This window comes from Prunus dulcis, chromosome 5 (assembly GCF_902201215.1).
Source record: "Prunus dulcis chromosome 5, ALMONDv2, whole genome shotgun sequence".
NCBI classification, from domain to species: domain Eukaryota; kingdom Viridiplantae; phylum Streptophyta; class Magnoliopsida; order Rosales; family Rosaceae; genus Prunus; species Prunus dulcis.
The window spans coordinates 13,480,450-13,499,245 of record NC_047654.1 but is presented as its reverse complement, the minus strand read 5'-3'; the positions used below and the strand labels follow the sequence as shown (position 1 = coordinate 13,499,245).

The 18,796-nt window shown below is 39.0% G+C and overlaps 3 protein-coding genes across 3 annotated transcripts; all 3 read left to right on the top strand.

Moving 5' to 3' along the window:
- The first annotated feature begins 240 nt into the window (after nucleotides 1-240).
- On the top strand, nucleotides 241-2,142 carry LOC117629073. Its single transcript, XM_034361591.1, has one exon. It carries the CDS (start codon nucleotides 241-243, stop codon nucleotides 2,140-2,142), a length of 1,902 nt encoding a protein of 633 aa, XP_034217482.1.
- Nucleotides 2,143-3,612: 1,470 nt separating this feature from the next.
- Nucleotides 3,613-5,478, top strand: LOC117629072. The gene has a single exon (XM_034361590.1). The coding sequence runs from the start codon at nucleotides 3,613-3,615 to the stop codon at nucleotides 5,476-5,478; it is 1,866 nt and encodes a 621-aa protein (XP_034217481.1).
- A 4,321-nt stretch (nucleotides 5,479-9,799) lies between these two features.
- Nucleotides 9,800-17,972, top strand: LOC117627314 (lysine-specific demethylase REF6). Its single transcript, XM_034359338.1, has 7 exons — nucleotides 9,800-10,929; nucleotides 11,938-12,016; nucleotides 12,432-12,499; nucleotides 12,608-12,758; nucleotides 13,216-13,910; nucleotides 14,488-15,216; nucleotides 15,897-17,972. Exons 1-7 carry the CDS (start codon nucleotides 10,056-10,058, stop codon nucleotides 17,759-17,761), a joined length of 4,461 nt encoding a protein of 1,486 aa, XP_034215229.1. The 5' UTR covers nucleotides 9,800-10,055; the 3' UTR covers nucleotides 17,762-17,972.
- The last annotated feature ends 824 nt before the right edge of the window (nucleotides 17,973-18,796 follow it).

The following is an 18,796-nucleotide window of genomic DNA, read 5'->3' as shown; positions in this document are numbered from 1 at the left end:
TACTAGCTTGCTATATCTTCCATCTCGAAGATAAGCCTGATAAAAAAAATTTAAAAAAAATTCATTAATTAAATCATTGGTTTTTGACAAAATAAAAATTAAAAAATCCTTGGTGCTCAAGTAATCACCTTATATAAATTTTAAAAAATGAACAGAAAAATGAAGAAAAAAAAAACCTCAAAATACGAAAGTGTCTCATACAAAGGCCGCCATCGCCTTCTCTCCCAAAAACCAATACTAATGGCTACTTATACAAGTCTTGTTCTTCGTCCCCTAGAGCTCAAACTACCCAGAGGCAACCCTTTGATGGCTGCCAATTTCAAGACAGCCACAATCGCTGCCAAGACAAGAGTTAATATGAGACCCCTAAATCCAATTCCACCATTTATAGGCTTGAGTAGTACTAGAAGAACTGCGGTCTCCGTCTCCAAATCCTCTCCCTCCTCCACTCTCACTGATGATGGTAATTGCAATGGTAACCCCTGCCTTGACCTCTTCCTCAACTTCAGAGATGCGGAGAAGGCCGGCGCCGGCCGTAATCATCTGGAGGAGCTGCTGTCGCTGGCCTGGTCCCACAACCCCCTAACTGCACTCAAGCTCATCTACAAGATACTTTGGGATTACTCCTTTGGACCAGGTGAGGAGGATACGTTCCGCACCGTGACGTTTTGGCTACACAATAACCACCCAAAGACCCTAGCGCGCAACGTCGCGCCTATTGCACGGTTTTTCTTGTATTTCCTTCAATTTTGCTTTTTACTGAGCCCGCTTCTGGATCTAGAAGGCGAACGCCAATCTAAATTAATTGGAGACATCACGCTGATTGAGTATCAAAGGGCGCATGACATAGAAGGCCAAGACGTGAGCCAGCAGCACCAGCAAAATGCGGCTGTCGTCGAGAGGTACGAGCATGACCCGGAGTATCGCTTCTTGCACGAGTTTATTTCGGATATTTTTGTGGAGTGCTTGAAGTCTGACATTGAAAAACTGAAGAAGAAAAACTTGAAGCAACCTAATGATGATCAAGACAACTGGTGGAAGATAACCTCGGCTGCCGACAGTTGCCTTTCCTTGGGCAACAACTTTAGCGACTCCGCTCTGCTGCTCCAAAGCATAGCGAGAAAGGTTTTCCCGCGAGAATCATACCCAGAATACCAAGGTGTTGAGGAGGCCGAGTATGCAGACTCTGTCCGAGACCGGCTGACAAAGGAGGTATTGCTGCCTATGGACAAGTTGGACGAGGCCTACAAATATGATGATAGTACATATGATACATATTTGGAGAAGTTGAAAGCCCGCCAGAAGTATTGGGAGAACTTGAAAGTCGACAAGTCCAAAATTGAAGCGGATGCTTTGCTTCCGCATCAAATATTAAGCTATGTGAATCATTGGAATTTCGCGCAAGTGGCTGAGCTTCAGTGGAAGGCCATGGTGGAGGGTATAAAAAAGCAAGGCAAATTAAACGGCAAGAAGATACTCAACAACTGCTTGGCTTTATGCGACGTCGCCTCCATGCTACACAGCGATATGCAAAACCTGGACGTGTCTGTGGGTTTGACACTTTTGATGTCTGAACTGAATGAAGAGCCGTGGAAAGGAAAGGTTATCGATTTCAGTGAGTCACCTCAGCTACATCTGATAAAAGGCGATGAACTTAAGCACAGGTACGATTTTTTGACTAGGAGGATGGCCTGCGAGAGCAGCTGGGAGCTTAAGGTTAATTTTCAGAAGGTGTTCGATTTGATTCTGGAAGAGGCTGTGAATGTGAATTTGAAGCCAGAGCAGATGATCAAGAAGGTGTTTGTCTTCACCCGAAGCTCATACTTTAATTATAGTTGGACCAAGTCTGAAGATAAGGATTCAGATAATAGTTGGAAGACTATGTATGAGGGAATACATAGAAAGTTTAAGGAGAATGGGTATGATAATGCGGTGCCACAGATTGTCAATTGGATAATCTCGGACTACGAGCCAAGGAAGTGGATGGTGCCTTCTACAAAACCAGGGGTGACCATACTGCATAATTACTCCGACGATTTGCTGAAGTTGTTCTTGGATAATGGACGGGAAATTATGCCGGAGCTTAGCATGGAAGCAGCCATCTCAGGGGAAGAGTATCAGAAGCTGGTTGTAGTGGACTGAGTACTGACTCCCACGTACATAAGGAAGATGTCAAGTTTGGGTTTAGCCGGTATGACGATGTGGATCACTTTGGGTTTAGCCAGTTTAGCCGGCATTGCTTTGATCCTACTTCTTACTTTGTTTAAGTCTAATAATTCTCAGAAACTCTTTTAGAAATTTTTGGTAATTTATTTTATGTTAGGGTTTTTTTTTTTTTTTTTTCTTTCTATTTAGTTTTGACTTTCAATACAAATTTGTCGTTTATGCTGTTGAGCAACTAATATGTATTGCAGGTTTTGAGTCCATAATATAACATAATATTTCTTGTATGTTATATTATGTATTTACGATGACACTCATAATTTGACAAAAAAAGAGAATTTTCAAAACATACATCAAAGCTCCACCTACCAAACAAGATTTTTCCATTTAGTAACAGATGGGGACTAGATTGGAAATCTGGCCTCCCCCACCAGTAGCCATTTGTGTACAAAATAAATATCAATATAATCAATACAATTGGTATTGATATTATCAATTGGGTAAATTTTATTACTGCCCGAAAGTTTTCTGAAATTCATCCTTTATTGCATAAAGATTTTTTACATCTCAAAGAATTGGTATTCAATATTTGATTTTTCTATCACTTTAATACCTCCATTTGTCTGAATGTAAAATCTTTCGTTCAATAATGACGGGACAACCAATAGGCCCACATGAACAAAACATATTATGCCATGTGGATTGACAAAATAAAATAATAAACAATTAATAAATATAACAAATCTTTTGATGATGAAGCCCATGAAGCATTTGAAATCAAATTTTGAAGGGGAGATTGAGGAGAGGAGGAGGAGGGGTGCACAGTGGGGTGTGGTGTGGCTCATGTGATGGTTGGCCAACGGGGATAAGGTGTGGTGGCTGTCAAGGTTGGGCGTGCGAGGGATTTCGAAGGTTTGATGATGTTGGTTTGTTTTATCTTTAATTTTTATGTGCTATTGTTGGATGAACATGTGTTAAAAAATTAGATAGGAGACATGGAATTTGAGGGCAACAGATCCACTCTCCCAAAAAATAAGGCTGGGTCAAGGTAAAGTAGAGTCCTAGTAAATTTATATATGTTTTTCTCATTAGTCAAATATCTAGGTAATTTTGTTTAAATCTTTTACTGTGACACTTAGGAAATTTAATTGTAGCTATCTTTTGCTGATGAAATCCATTGCTTTGTTTCAAGTAAAAAATAATAATAATAATTTCCGTTGCTTGCTAATTATGGATAACATTTAATTATGTCATACGAATTACTAGCTTGTTATCTTTCCATCTTGATAAAGGAAGCCTAATAACAAAGAAAGTAATCACCTTGGTGCCCAAGTAATCACCTCCTATATACTTAAAAAAGGGGTATCATAGAGCTCAAACTCCCCAAAGCGCCCTTTGAATTTCAAAGATAAGGCCGTCATCATCTTCTATGCTTAAAAATCAATACTAATGGCTTCTTATACAAGTCTTGTTCTTCGTCCCCTAGAGCTCAAACTACCCAGAAGCAACCCTTTGATGCCTGCCAATTTCAAGACAGCCACAATCGCTGCCAAGACAAGAGTTAATATGAGACCTCTAAATCCAATCCCACCATTTATCGGTTTGAGTACTGCTACCGGTAGTAATAGAAGAACTGCAGCGCCGGCGTCGATCTCTGAATCCTCCTCCACTGTCCCTGATGATGGTAATTGCAATGCTAAACCCTGCCTTGACCTTTTCTTCCTCAACTTCCGAGATGCGGAGGAGGCCGGCCGTAATCGTATGGAGGAACTGCTGTCGCTGGCCTGGTCCCACAATCCCCTAACCACCCTCAAGGTCATCTACAAGATACTATTGGACCATCATGACGAAATATTCCGCACGATGACAATTTGGCTCCACCAGAACCACCCCAAGACCCTATCATGCAACATCGAGCCTATTGCCGGATTGTTTGTGGATTTCTGCCAATTTTGCAAACTTCTAAATGTGCATCTAGTTCTAAAAGACGGACGCCAAGTTGTTGAAGGTCGCTTTCCCCGGATTAGATTTGAAACAAGCCATGATCTAGAACAAGGCCAAGACGTGAGGCAGCAAAAGCAAATGGCCGTCAAGAGGTACGAGCGTGACCCGGAGTATCGCTTCTTACACGAGTTTATTTCAGACATTTTTGCAGAGTGCTTGAAGTCTGATATTGAAAAACTGAAGCATGAAAATCTGAAGCACTCTGATGATTATGATGATGAGAAAGACAACTGGTCGAAGATAACCGATGCCGCAACCAGTTGCCTTTCCATGGGCACCAACTTTAATGACCCCACTCTGCTATGGCAGAGCATAGCGAGGAAGGTTTTTCCCCGAGAATCATACCCAGAATACCAAGGTGTTGAGGAGACCGATTATGCAGACTCTGTCCTAGATCGCCTGAGAAACGAGGTTTTGCTGCCCTTGGACAAGTTGGACAAGGCCTACGAATCTCAAGACAGTGTAGTTGAGAAGTACTTGGAGGAGGTGAAAGCTGGCAAGTCCAAGATTGCACCAGATGCTTTGCTTCCGCATCAAATCATAAGGTATGTGAATCATTGGAATTTTGGGCATGTGGCTGAGCTTCAGTGGAAGGCCATGGTGGAGGGTATAAAAAAGCAAGGCAAATTAAACGGCAAGAAGATACTCAACAACTGCTTGGCTGTATGCAACCTCCGGTACATGTTCAAGCCCGGGATGCGCAGCGTGGACGCATCCGTGGGGTTTGCTCTTTTAATGTCTGAACTGAATGAAGAGCCATGGAAAGGAAAGGTAATCCATTTCAGTTCGGATCCTCAACTAGATCTGATAAAAGGCGATGAACTTACTTACAGGTGCGACTTTTTGACAAGGAGAGTGCCATGGTGTTGGCAGGTTGACTTTGAGAAGGTGCTTGATTTAATTCTAGAAGAGGCTGTGAATGGGAATTTGAAGCCAGAGCAGGTGATCAAGCAGGTGTTTGTCTTCACCGATTCCACAGACTTCGATAATGCTAGGTCTAATGAGGAGTCTGATGACGAGGATTCAGATAATAGTTGGAAGACTATTTATGAGGGAATACAGAGAAAGTATAAGGAGAAAGGGTATGATAATGCGGTGCCACATATTGTGTATTGGCAAATGTGGTCTTGTCTCTCCGATCCTAGGTGGTGGGTGAAGTCTTCCGAACAACCTGGGGTGACGATGCTTGAAGGCACCGCTGACAATTTGCTCAAGTTGGTCTTGGACAATGGAGGGGAAATTTCCCTGGACCTTATCATGGAAGCAACTATCTCAGGCAAAGAGTATCAGAAGCTGCTTGTAGTGGACTGAGTACTCGCTGGTTTTGATGTTCATCATCTGTTGTAGTTAGTTGTTTTGTTTCCTCTTTTCCTTGAAGACCAGAAACTTAGTTAAATCATTTTAGGAAGTTCAAGGTTGCTGCTGCTATGAAATTAGATGAGGTTCCATTTATGTGGTTGGTTTTGGATATTCCTACAAATTTGATATCAGTTAGTGTATTAGCAACTTTTTCTGTGCAAGCAAATACTGAATGACATCCTCATTAAGAACCGCACGATTTACATTCTTTTTTTTAAGCATTCTCATGCACAAAGAATGAAACCCTCTTTCTTAAGGTATGAGAAAGAAAGAATATTTGACCCTACATTTATAATGTATAGTCATTAGGTTTCCGAAAAAAAATTACTAGGCGCGAATTGGATAGTTTAATTTGAGACTTCTGTGTCCAGAGTCTGATTATGCTTTTAAGTTTAACAGCGGATATATGCTCCTTCTGATGTAGGAACTAAGAAGACTAGTTGAAGCTCTTTTTTTCCAATAATTTATATTATATGTGTCCATATGTTCTGTGAAGAACAGAGGAGACTTGAAATGGAGTTTGGTAATTGATGTTTAACAGACAATTCAAGCTGTGTATATGATATTGCTTAATTACCTTGTTCTTTTTCCATCACACTGCATTTAACCTCCATGAGGACCGAGAGCTTCCTCGTCTCGCCCCCATGAGGAAATTTTTTGTCACGCTATCTTGAAGCTTAATTGTTTTGCTGTGAATTATTACCATGAGATAGGCTGAGGATCTGGAAATATTATGTACAATCATTGAAGCATAGCTATATAATATGCAAGAAATGGTTTCTAAATTGGGTTTTTTCAAAAGGAAAAAAGAGTACAGGTTGTAAAAAGTTTGGCATCTGGTTGCCTTTTCCTATATCAGACCAGTTAGGCTGATTATGGGGGAAAAGAAGGTAATGTAATCTTGACTTAAAAAAGAGGAAGAAGGTAATGGAATCCAAATGATAGCAAAATGTGGGCATAATCATCCTTTTCAATATCTGTCAGATAAGCAATTAAGTATTCAAAAAACAAACAAAAAAAGACAAAATATATTTGCCAAGAAATTCCCAATTTGAACTTTGCAAATGTTATGACATCTTGGTTTTGGAAGTTTCTTGATTTCTAACAGCAAAATCAAGAACCATATTAACATGTTCAAGGTTAAAACACTGTTTAGTTTTTAAAATTTTTTTTTGATGTGATTGATAACTACATTTATGAAGTAGCTTACACTAACCCATGTTATGTGGATTAATTCCAATTACAAAGAGGTTCCTCTAGAAACAGAAATATTAACCTTTTGACTGGTGCACAAGCTCTCAAAACCTGAATGTTGTTTTTTTGGTTTTTTTTTTATAACTTCAATGATAACAGAGATGGATCCTGAAAAATCAGACCTGCGAAAGTTAGATTTTCTTTCTTCAATTTGTTAAAAAAATTCAATGGTGATGAGTGGTGAATTATCAACTCTATCAAGTCTTTATATCTTGATAGACGTCCGGACATAGAAAATTTTGATTATATATATAGCCTATGAGGAAATTTGACAAATTCTCGAAATTTTTTATTCTTTAGGCTTTGGAGAAATTCTCCTATGTGGATGTAGACATGACATATGCATGATAATACCGTGCCGACATCCGGATGAGAGAATAACTTTATATATATATATATATCAGTCCCGATCTCTTGGACCACAGGAGTCCAAGAGATTGTGGTCACCCACCGTTGGATATTAATCCAATGGTTCAAAATGATATATATAAATGCAATATGGCATAAATGATTATTACCCGATTCAAGTCATAAATGAGTGAACCGTTGAATTTACATCCAACGGTGAGTGACCATAAATCTCTTGGACTACAGGGGTCCAAGAGATCAGGACTGTATATATATATATATATATATATAGAGTCTTGATCTCTTGGACTATTGGGGTCCAAGAGATTTGTGGTCACTCACCGCATTCAACGGTTCACTCACTCTTGTACTCATTTTAAGAAACTTTTTTGAACTATTAGATTAATATCCAACAGTGGATTACCACAATCTCTTGGACTTCTGTGATCCAAGAGATCGAGACTATATATATATTTTTAATTCCTTATTTTTCCAGTCGTTGTCAAATGATATGAAAGTTAGATTACAACAACCATCCAAAGTAAGAGTAGTTTCAGCTTTAGCCGTTTATTGTTGTGTTTAACTGTTGTTGATGTCGAAAATTTGTCAAGCCTAAAGAATCAAGAATAAATGAAGGAAAGGATGAATAAGTTGCTCAAAAGTTAAAGCCTAACCGAATCATCTCCAAAAAAAAAAATTCCAAATGCTTTTTAACTATGCCCTAGAAGCAAGAGACTGATCCAAGTAAACGTAACTGTTACAAGCAGTAAAAAAAGCACACCAACCAACTTACATAAGCATAACCTCCAAAGAAACATCCTAGCGTGAATCCACATCTAATCAATGTTTGTCAATAACCGACATACACGGATAAGTATTTTCTTCAACACTTATATCCATTAATTATTATTATCAGCCTCGATCTTTTGGACCATAGGGGCCTAAGAGACTGTGGTCACCTACCGTTGAATGTAACATCCAACAGTTCAAAAAAGTTTTTTAAAAGGAGTGCAAGAATGAGTAAACCGTTGAATTTATATCTAACGGTGAATGAACACAAATCTCTTAGACTCTTATAGTCCAAAAAATCGAAACTGTAATTATTTTTACATTATAAGTCTACGAAATATCAACTTTGTCGTTGACCAAAAATTTACAGTGTCACGTTGTAATATGGTGTGTGTTTAGTATGGAAATGACAAATCTGACCTCGCCCACCAGCAGCCATTTTTGTACATACAATTGAATTGACCATGGTCACAAATCAAATCTCTCCCAAGTTCCCAACAGTTTGACATTTATTGACAGTTTTCAGATGTCAATAGAAAAAGATGTACGCTGGAAGAAGAAGACGGTGCTCTTGCCCTTCTTCTCACCCAATCCAAGTCAAAATGTGATTGGTTACTTCTTCATCATAGGTTGCATGATGTTCTTATCATAACCCAAATTATATATATATAAATAATAAAAAAGTGAACTTTTTTGGTTTATTGTTTGACCTATCGCAAGGAACCCAAATGAATAAATAATTTAAGTTTTATGTAACCTACCATTATAGCAATATAGCCATTCACGTAATGACGCGTGGCTACATTTTGACCCACCACATAATAGCTCCAAAAAAAATAAAGACTCTGAGTCAATATCAAAAGTACGGTCCACCACAAGCCTCCTGTTACAAGCAAATTAATCCTTTTATTTTCTTTGGGTTAACAATATGTATATGTATATCAATGAAAATGAGAATGAGAATGATATTACAAAGATAATAATGAAAAGATATTATATGTATATCGATGAAATTTCACTTTTTGAAACTCTAAATACAAAGGTACATTGTTATCACGCAGAATCAAATGGTAAATTTAATAGTCGATTTCTAGATTTGTTGGCTTTGTTATACAACTAAAAGTCAGCATGTCATAGGTTCGAGGACTAGTATCAAATCCACGTATTACTGAAAAAATGATAAATTTAATATAAAATAAGAAATAAGACATAAGGATGAGAAAAGTCACCTCTTAGTATACGAATGTAAATTGCAACTCATGAAAATGTCAACAGGTCCATGGTTCAATGACACCTCCTCCTCTCCCTCCAAACTTTGAAAAAAGGAAACTCATGGAAATGGTAATTTACCATTTCACTCATGTTTGTTTGCGCTTACCAATTATGGGGGAAAAAAATCTCAGAACCTTTTTATTTTTATTTTTCTGGCAAAGAGTTTTCTATGAAACAAACATCGCATGTGATAACAAAAAACAAAAAAATCAAGTAAAAGCAAACACAAGAAGAAACTAATAAATACTAGCACAAGTATAAAAAAATTAATGTAATTACTCACTTAATAATGTATAAATTACTGTATAAAAATGTTATAAATGATTACTTATATAATTTAGATGATCTAGGTTCAAATTCTAAACGTAAAATATGAATTTACCTTCTGAATTTGTACTCAATAAGACATAAGGTTGGATAAGTTTTTGTCAAACATTATCCAAACAATAAATTTCCAATTTTACGTCATCCCAAAAATTAAAAAAGCTAAAAAAGAAAAAAGAAAATGGCACAATGGTAAAAGATTGAGAAAACAATGTCATTTCGAAGAGTGGCCTCAAACCCAGAATAAAACCCCACTTGCATGTCTACCTCACGGCGCTCTCACACCCACACCCAGAGTCTTGCATCTTCCCCTGCCCTCAATTTTTACTATTTTCCTCTTCTTTCTTTCCTCTGTAGCATAATAAAGAAAACAGAGGAAATAAGAAGAAAATCCCAAAAACAAAAAAGCCTAGAAAATGAAACATAGAAGAATCTGAAGTGCTGCTTCCCTTTCTCTGTTTGCTATACGAAATGGGGTTTTGACTGAGAAATCATCAAAACCCAAATCTCAGAAATCCACGAATTGCTAGTTTCTGCTATTAATGTCTGCTTCAGGCTTAGCCGCAGAGCCGAACCAGGAGGTGTTTTCATGGCTCAAAACCCTACCAGTAGCTCCAGAGTACCACCCAACTTGGGCCGAGTTCCAAGATCCGATTGCCTACATTTTCAAGATCGAGAAGGAGGCTTCCAAGTACGGAATCTGCAAAATCGTGCCTCCGGTGCCGCCTTCTCCGAAGAAGACCGCAATTGCGAACCTGAACCGGTCTCTGGCGGCTCGGGCCGGCCCTTCGGGGGCCCCAGGCACTAAATCTCAGCCCACATTCACTACCCGGCAGCAGCAGATCGGGTTCTGCCCTCGGAAACCCCGACCAGTGAACCGACCCGTGTGGCAGAGCGGCGAGTACTACACTTTTCAGCAATTCGAAGCGAAAGCCAAGAGCTTTGAAAAGACTTACTTGAGAAAATGTAACAAAAAAGGAGGGCTTTCACCTCTGGATATCGAAACCCTTTACTGGAAAGCGACTGTGGACAAACCCTTTTCTGTAGAGTATGCCAACGACATGCCCGGTTCGGCTTTCGTTCCGGTAAGTGCCAGAAAGAGTAGTACTAGTAGAGATGCAGGGGACAATGTGACCCTCGGTGAGACTGCTTGGAATATGAGGGGGGTGTCAAGGTCAAAAGGGTCTTTGTTGAGGTTTATGAAGGAGGAGATTCCGGGGGTTACATCACCTATGGTGTATATAGCTATGTTGTTCAGCTGGTTTGCTTGGCATGTGGAGGACCACGACTTACATAGCTTGAATTATCTGCATATGGGAGCAGGGAAGACGTGGTATGGCGTGCCTAGAGAAGCAGCGGTTGCTTTCGAGGAGGTGGTAAGGGTGCAGGGTTATGCAGGAGAGATCAATCCTCTTGGTGAGTTCAGGGCAATGCTGAACTTTATAGGACTCAAACTTGACAATCCTCTGTTTTGAATTGTGCCTTCTTTTGTTTGACATTTGTTGAAAGGTTCATTATTCTGTTTGTTTGATGTTATATATTTATGTGAAATACTGTTGAATTTATAGGACATTGTGGAATGAAGTTGTCTTGTGTTAGGAAGCAAAGAGTGGGAATGATTACTTGTTAGTTAAAAACCGAAGGGCCCGTTTGATAACCATTTCAATTTTAGTTTTTAGTTTTCATTTTTTGTGCTAGATTAAAGAGGAAAAAGAGGGAGAATGGAAGTGAGAATGAGAGTGGAGATGGGATTGAGAGGGAAGATGAGAGGAGAGGATGGGAGGGAGGAGTAACAAAAGTGAAAACAAAAACTAAAAACTGAAATCTATTTCAAATTGTTTTCACTTTCAAGATTTTGTTTTCACTTTTGTTACTCCTCCCTCTCATCTTCCCCTCTCACCCTCTCTCTCAATCTCATCCTCACTCCCATTCTCACTCTCATTTTCCTTCATACTCTAGCACAAAAAATGAAAACTAAAAACTAACATTGAAATGGTTATCAAATGGGGCCCAAGGTTGTTAGAATGGTGACAAAGAGTGGATTCTTGGTGAGGCTTGGTGGTGTTTTGTGTGCCTAGTATCTTGATCTGCGAGCATAGTGTTAGGTTATGAGTTAAGGATTGTTAGAAACCTAAGGGTGGTGAAACTATTGGGTTTGGAGAATTTATTTTGAGTTTTGATTTTGATGCATAGTTTTGAGAATTAATATTGCTCCTTCTTTTTACATTCCTTTTTATATAAAATTGGAAGTTTACAGAGGCGTGACTAATTTGTGGTATTTGTTATCTTACTTCCTTTTCTTTTTACGCTAAGAGTTGCCACATGATGGTGGGACATGTCACTGTAGACTTTAAGGAGATGGTACTTGAATTTTTCTCTATATTTTTGAGCTACTAACCTTGATTAGCTTTTGCCTTCAATCAGTTACTTTTTCAACCCTTGGTCAGAAGACCACTGTGATGTCACCTGAAGTATTTATCAGTTCAGGAATTCCATGCTGCAGGTAACTCCTTGATCATTGTTTTGTCTACTTCTGAATGTCCTCCTCTTGCCTTCTAAGTTCCTTCATATGAAGAACGATTCATTCTTGATGACCTTCATAGTCAGCTGTGTTATTGGCTATGTTTTGATCTAATTGAAAAATAAGCACCAACATCAACCTGTTTGATTCATGCCAAGTCAAATTGCATCTTTTGATCCACAAATAGAAATTTTTTGTTAGAGAGGTGCTTGTATTGCAAGAGAAAAAAGATACACGGAGGAAGCCAAGTGGTCAAGAAGACCACACAGAACCACCCAACAAATAACACCGCCAAGTCATTCCTCCTAGAAGTTTATTGTAGCATTACTTAGAATATCTCGACTTTTGGTGTCAATGCATCCATGTATTTCTTACACCTTTAATTGCTTTAAATCAGGCTTGTGCAAAATGCTGGGGAGTTTGTCGTGACTTTCCCAAGAGCCTATCACACTGGATTCAGTCATGGTGAGAGAGCACAAGACTTTAACATTTTATACTCAAGTCATCATCATTGTCGTCTTTGTTTTTATATAAAGGAAACTAACTATTTCATTTGTTCAAATTTTTATGTAGGATTTAATTGTGGGGAGGCAGCTAACATTGCAACTCCTGAATGGTTGAGGGTTGCAAAAGATGCTGCTATTCGACGGGCTTCAATCAATTATCCTCCTATGGTGTCTCATTTTCAATTACTTTATGATCTCGCTTTAGCATTATGTTCAAGGTTTGTTTGTGACCTCTTGGAACTTCCCTTATACCTAATTATATAGTCATATAGTGGTTTTTTTTTTAAAAAAATATTTTTTTTGTTATTATTATTATTATTTTTGGTGGTAAACATAGTTATATAGTCGGACACATATTTTGGTTGACTATTTACTGAGTTTGAAGACACTGATTGGAAAATTTCAGGAAGAAACAGCTGTTAAATTACATACATGATATATGCAAAAAAAGAAAAAAGAAAAAAGAAAAAAGTATTATGATGATTTTAAAAAATCTTTTGATTTCATCTGAGTATATTATTTTGCTCCCTGATGTTTAAGAATAAAAATTCATACTGCAAACGTGCCAAAAAATCCACAAAGTCTATTCGATAAATTTTCAGTTTATAAATTCAATTAGTTAACAAGGGTGGTTAAATGTATAGTCCCCTCAATTACCTAATGCTCTCCCTGCAGAATGCCTGCGCGCATTTGTGCTGAACCACGGAGTTCTCGACTAAAAGATAAGAGAAAGGGTGAAGGAGAAGCGGTAGTTAAAGAGCTATTCGTGCAGAATGTTATTCAGAACAATGACCTGCTTCACGTTCTAGGAAAAGGGTCGTCAATTGTACTTCTACCGCAGAGTTCTTCAGACCTTTCTTTTTGTTCAAAATTACGTGTTGGTTCACATTTAAGAGTAAACCCTGGCTTTGCCAATGGTTTATACGATCAGAGGGAAGAAATGAAATCCTCAGGTTTTGATTCTGATGGTCTCATGATAGACAGACAGCATGGAATCAAGCAGGTTAAAGGTGGCTATTCAGTGAAAGGAAAACTTGCATCTTTATGTGAAAGTAATAGGCTTCCCTCGTTAAGTGGAAATAATGATGCACATGCCCTGAATTCAAAGAGATTGAACATGAACATTGAAAGAGAAAGTAATGTCGAAGGTGAAGGGTTGTCAGATCAGAGACTGTTTTCTTGTGTTACATGTGGAATTTTGAGCTTTGCTTGTGTTGCTATAATTCAACCAACAGAAGCAGCAGCCAGATATCTAATGTCAGCAGATCGTAGCTTTTTCAGTGATTGGGTTGTTGGATCTGGATTAGCTGGTGAGGTGTTCCAGGTTGCAAATGAAGATCCAATCACTTCAAAGAATGATCCTTGCACAGGTTGGTTCCATCTGGAAATGTTCTTCTTTTGTTGGTTCCATCTTGAAATATTCTTCTATTGTTGTTTGTCAGCCTTTTGATATGATCTGACAGTATGGTCCTGTTTTATATCAGGAGCCTTTAGTACTGTAACGACTGTTCCACTGAATCCTTGATAAATGCAGCATCTGAACTAAGGCAAACTCAGCATTAAATTGCACTTTTCTATAAATTTCTGTTTGTTCAAAATTAAGAGTGAGCCCTGGCTTTCCCCTTGGCTTATGCAATCATATGAATGAAATGTCCCACTTACATTTATTATTATACACAGGCTCTTGTTAAAAAGCATCCATTATTTACACCTAGGTCAAATCAGGCTGCACATGCCTTATTTTTCAATCTGACTATTTAGGCAATCCCAAAAGCTGTTATTTTGTATGCATATTTGAAGATGAGCAGTGTTTGAGTTTCTAAATACATTTGACCGGCATATCATTCTTTGTCACATCTGGGAAAGGCTTCCTGTATATAAAGGTTCTAGTTTGCCTTAATGGAATTCAAGTTTTGAACGTTTATACACTTATGTCTCCAAAAACAGGATTGGTGGAAAACAATGCCCCTGCTGGTTTGTATGATGTGCCTGTTCAATCTGCTGATTATCAAATTCAGAGCGGAGATCAAAGTAATAAACCCGTTTCAAATACTGAAATGCAGAGAGATACTTCAGCTCTTGGGCTATTAGCTTTAAACTATGGAAATTCGTCTGACTCGGAGGAAGATCAACTTGCACCAGATGTTCCTGTTTGTTGTGATGAAACGAACACGACAAACTGTTCTTTTGAAAGTAGATATGATTACCAGAGTGCTAGTCCTTCTCCTTTAAGAGACTCTTATGGTGGTACAACTGAGGCTCACAGTCCCCCATCACCAGGATTTGATTGTGGGAATGAACTTCCTCTCCAAAGCCCTGATCACTATGCGAGAGATGGACGTAAAATAGCTAATTTCAAGGATAGCAGCTATCAAAATTTTGATTTCTCTGCTGATTTTAAAAATAATTCTGCTTCCACAAAGATGAATGGTTTGGTGGGTACATCTATGGATCCAATGAAACTTTCACATTCTTGCTCCCCAGATGCTCATCGGCCTCAAACAACAGAATTGTCCAAGGTCACTTTACCCATAGAAACCACAAATACAGCGTTTCCTCCAGGATGCGATGAAGACTCTTCCAGAATGCATGTCTTCTGCCTTGAGCATGCTATAGAGGTCGAACAGCAGCTTCGTTCAATTGGAGGTGTCCATATATTTCTCCTTTGTCATCCAGGTGTGTTGTTGCCCTAGAAGTTCATATGATATGTGTATGCACTTTCTTTTCTTATTTCTTTCATGATCTTTTCAACTGAGTTCTTTACATCATTGAAAGTGCTCTGTTTAGCAAAAATCATTAATTCGTTGAAAATGAATACAGATGGTATGTGTAGAGTTATGTATTTTTTTTGGGTTCATTTTATACTATTATCATATGTATACCTTTTCATGGTTTTGTATCATGTGATACCGTTGAGTGGTATGACTAGGAAAACCTTGTTTTGCTTAATGTTTTCATTTTAGCTGCTTAGGTGCCAATTTTGTCTGCTCTGAAGTATAAGGATACGTGGATCCTAGAGGCACCATAACATAGGTGGGATTTGGTGCCTTTCTGCAGTAATGGAAAGGTTTTTCTAGGTGCTATCTCACTAATATGTTAAGACGATACAGACTTCATATGTCAGCCATGATGTGTCAATAGTATTCCCTTTGATTGGTGGAATTAGTTTTATAAAATGATTGCATGAAGGAGAAACATATGATACATGTTGTTTACATTGTTCTTTACACCAAGAAGTTCTTCAGCTGTTTTTTTTACTTGTCTTGGATCTTTCAAAATATTAAGTAACTAATACCGTTTATGCCTATCATTTATCCTGTAATTATTCCTCTGATTACCAATAAAAACATTTGCAGACTACCCGAGGATAGAGGATGAAGCAAAATTAATGGCAGAAGAACTGGGAATAAGTTATCTCTGGAATGAAACGACATTCAGGGATGCCACTGAGGAAGATGAGAAGAGAATTCAGTCAGCTCTGGATAGTGAGGAAGCCATTGCGGGGAATGGGGACTGGGCTGTAAAGTTGGGGATCAATCTCTTCTACAGTGCCAGCCTTAGCCGTTCTCATCTTTACAGTAAGCAGATGGCATACAATTCTGTTATATACAATGCATTTGGTCGTAGTTCTCCAGCTAGCTCGCCCACAAGAACTGATGTCTATGGGAGGAGATCTGGCAAGCAGAAAAAGGTAGTGGCAGGGAAATGGTGTGGTAAAGTCTGGATGTCGAATCAAGTTCATCCCTATCTAGCAAAAAGGGACCCTGAAGAAGAAGAAGAAGTAGTAGAAGAAGAACATAGGAGCTTCCATGCTTGGGCAATGCCAGATGAGAAGCTTGAGGGACAACCAGAAAGCACACGCAAAACTGAGAACACCTTGGTGACTAAAAAATATGCTAGGAAGAGGAAAATGACTGCAGAGACCGGGACAACGAAGAAAGTAAAATGTTTGGAGAAAGAAGATGTTGTTTCAGATTATTCAGTAGATGATAACTCCCATCAGCAGCAGAGGAGGTTTCCTAAGAGCAAGCAAGCTGAATATATTGAGAGTGGTCCAACCAAGAAAGCCAAGTTTGTTCAGACAGAATTTACTCTTTCAGATGATTCAATGCAAGATGATTCTCATCAGCCAGATGGTAGAAATTTTCGGTGTGAGCAAGCCAATTATATTGAGGGAAATGATGTTTCAGATGATTCAGTGGGAGTTGAATCTCATCAGCAGCATAGGAGGAGTGCTAAAAGTAAGCAAGCCAAACATATGGAAAGAGATGTGGTTTCAGATGATTCAGTTGAGGGTAGTTCTCGTCAGCGGCATGGGAGGGTCCTTAGAAGCAAGACAGCTAAGGGTGAAACAGATAATTTTCACAAGGCTAGTTCTCATCAAGAACGAGGGAGTATTTCTAAAAGCAAGCAGGCCAGATTCATTGAGAGAGATGATGCAGCTGTGGGTGAAACAGATAATTTTCTTCAGCAGCACAAGAGGATTCTCCGAAGCAAGCAAACGCAACAAGAGACCCTTCAGAAAATGAGACGAGAAACCCCTCGGCAAGTGAAACAAGGAACTGCTCCTCTTGTGAAACAAGGCACCCGCACTCTAAGAAAGCAACAAACCGGTCAGCAAATGAAGCAACAGACACCTAGGCTCCGAAATAATCAATCTGAGCAGAACTTTGATTTGTATGCTGATGAGGGGGCAGAAGGCGGACCTAGCACACGCCTTAGAAAAAGAGCTCCTAAGCCCATTAAAGTCTCTGGAACCAAACCAAAAGAGCAGCAACAAACGGCTAGGAAAAAGGCAAAGAATGTTTCAGCTGTGAAGGCTCAGGCTGGCCAAAATGATGCAAAATTGAGGGAAGAGGAAGCAGAATTCTCGTGTGATATTGATGGGTGCACCATGAGTCTAGGCTCGAAACAAGAGCTTGCCCTCCACAAAAGAAACATATGTCCAGTCAAGGGGTGCGGAAAGAAATTCTTCTCTCACAAGTATCTGGTGCAACATCGTCGAGTTCACACGGATGACCGCCCCCTTCGGTGCCCTTGGAAGGGCTGCAAGATGACATTCAAGTGGGCATGGGCTCGGACTGAGCACATTAGGGTTCACACAGGTGCTCGTCCCTATGTATGTGCTGAGCCAGGGTGTGGGCAGACCTTCCGATTTGTCTCAGATTTCAGCCGCCATAAGCGGAAGACTGGACATTCAGCAAAGAAAAGTAGGGGATGACTTGCTGATGGAAGGAAGACAGATGTAATCATGTAGCATGACTAATGAATCTGTTGTTCAATTGACAAATTAGTGGTAGGTGAAGGATAGGGCTAGGATTTCCCCTGTAATTGCAATTCAGAGTAACAATTCATTCTGATTTTCCGCGGGCCTTTATTTGACCCATCCATTTACTCCAACAAGAGAGCAATTGCTTGGACACATTTTTCTCTTTAAGTGTCAAATGCTAATTTTATTTTAGTTTCACTCTTAAATGCTAATCTCATTCAATGCCTCTTTGCAAATTACTGCAAATGATCAGCATATAGGACATTGGTTGTAGGCTTCTGTTCACAAATCCCAGGCTCAAGGGAGGTTATATTGCCGGATCTAGATAGTTATGTGCTATGTATTTATATGAATGCCCGAGTAGTTTTCTTGCTTTCTCAAAACAATTTAACATGTAATGTTGTTAGATAACCGATATTAATCATTTTACTGCATAACCTTTTAGTGACTGTATGATTCAAATTCACGATTTCACAACTGAATATACACATAATCTTCATAACAAGGAGAAAACTTGTACAGTCTTGGTACCTCTATGGAGTAACTTGCATGGATGACGGACCGATTGTTGACCATGGATCTAAGTTGAGCCTCCACAATGCATCTACCGTTAGGAATCACTCACTGACTTGCGCCCATGTCCAATTGATTTACCATTAGCAATCTCTCACTGACTTAAAAGCTCACGCAGGATGGACCGTAGCAAAATACCTTTTATACATGTATTTGTACAATGACATCATTGTAGAACAAACCCAATAACATACCACTTCTCAAGGGCTCTCTTGTCAAATGAAGAATCCATGCCATGTGACAACATGTGATATGATAATTATGTGACGCTGTGCCCGTGAGACACAGTCAGATCCCCTGATAAAAACGACATGTCGATTCGGCCAAAATATGAAGGAAAAAAAACGCCAAAAAGAAAAAAGAGTTGGTATTAATGACTGCAGTCCAACACACTGTACAGATTTAACAATAACG

What these genes read in the sequence shown, in the direction of transcription:
- LOC117629073 (XM_034361591.1), top strand. Translation starts at nt 241, where the DNA reads ATGGCTACTTATACAAGTCTTGTTCTTCGTCCCCTAGAGCTCAAACTA.
- LOC117629072 (XM_034361590.1), top strand. Translation starts at nt 3,613, where the DNA reads ATGGCTTCTTATACAAGTCTTGTTCTTCGTCCCCTAGAGCTCAAACTA.
- LOC117627314 (XM_034359338.1), top strand. Translation starts at nt 10,056, where the DNA reads ATGTCTGCTTCAGGCTTAGCCGCAGAGCCGAACCAGGAGGTGTTTTCA. An exon ending in GCTTTAGCATTATGTTCAAG is followed by an intron (nt 12,759 to 13,215) that starts GTTTGTTTGTGA and finishes CTCTCCCTGCAG; the next exon opens with AATGCCTGCGCGCATTTGTG. An exon ending in AAAGAATGATCCTTGCACAG is followed by an intron (nt 13,911 to 14,487) that starts GTTGGTTCCATC and finishes CTCCAAAAACAG; the next exon opens with GATTGGTGGAAAACAATGCC.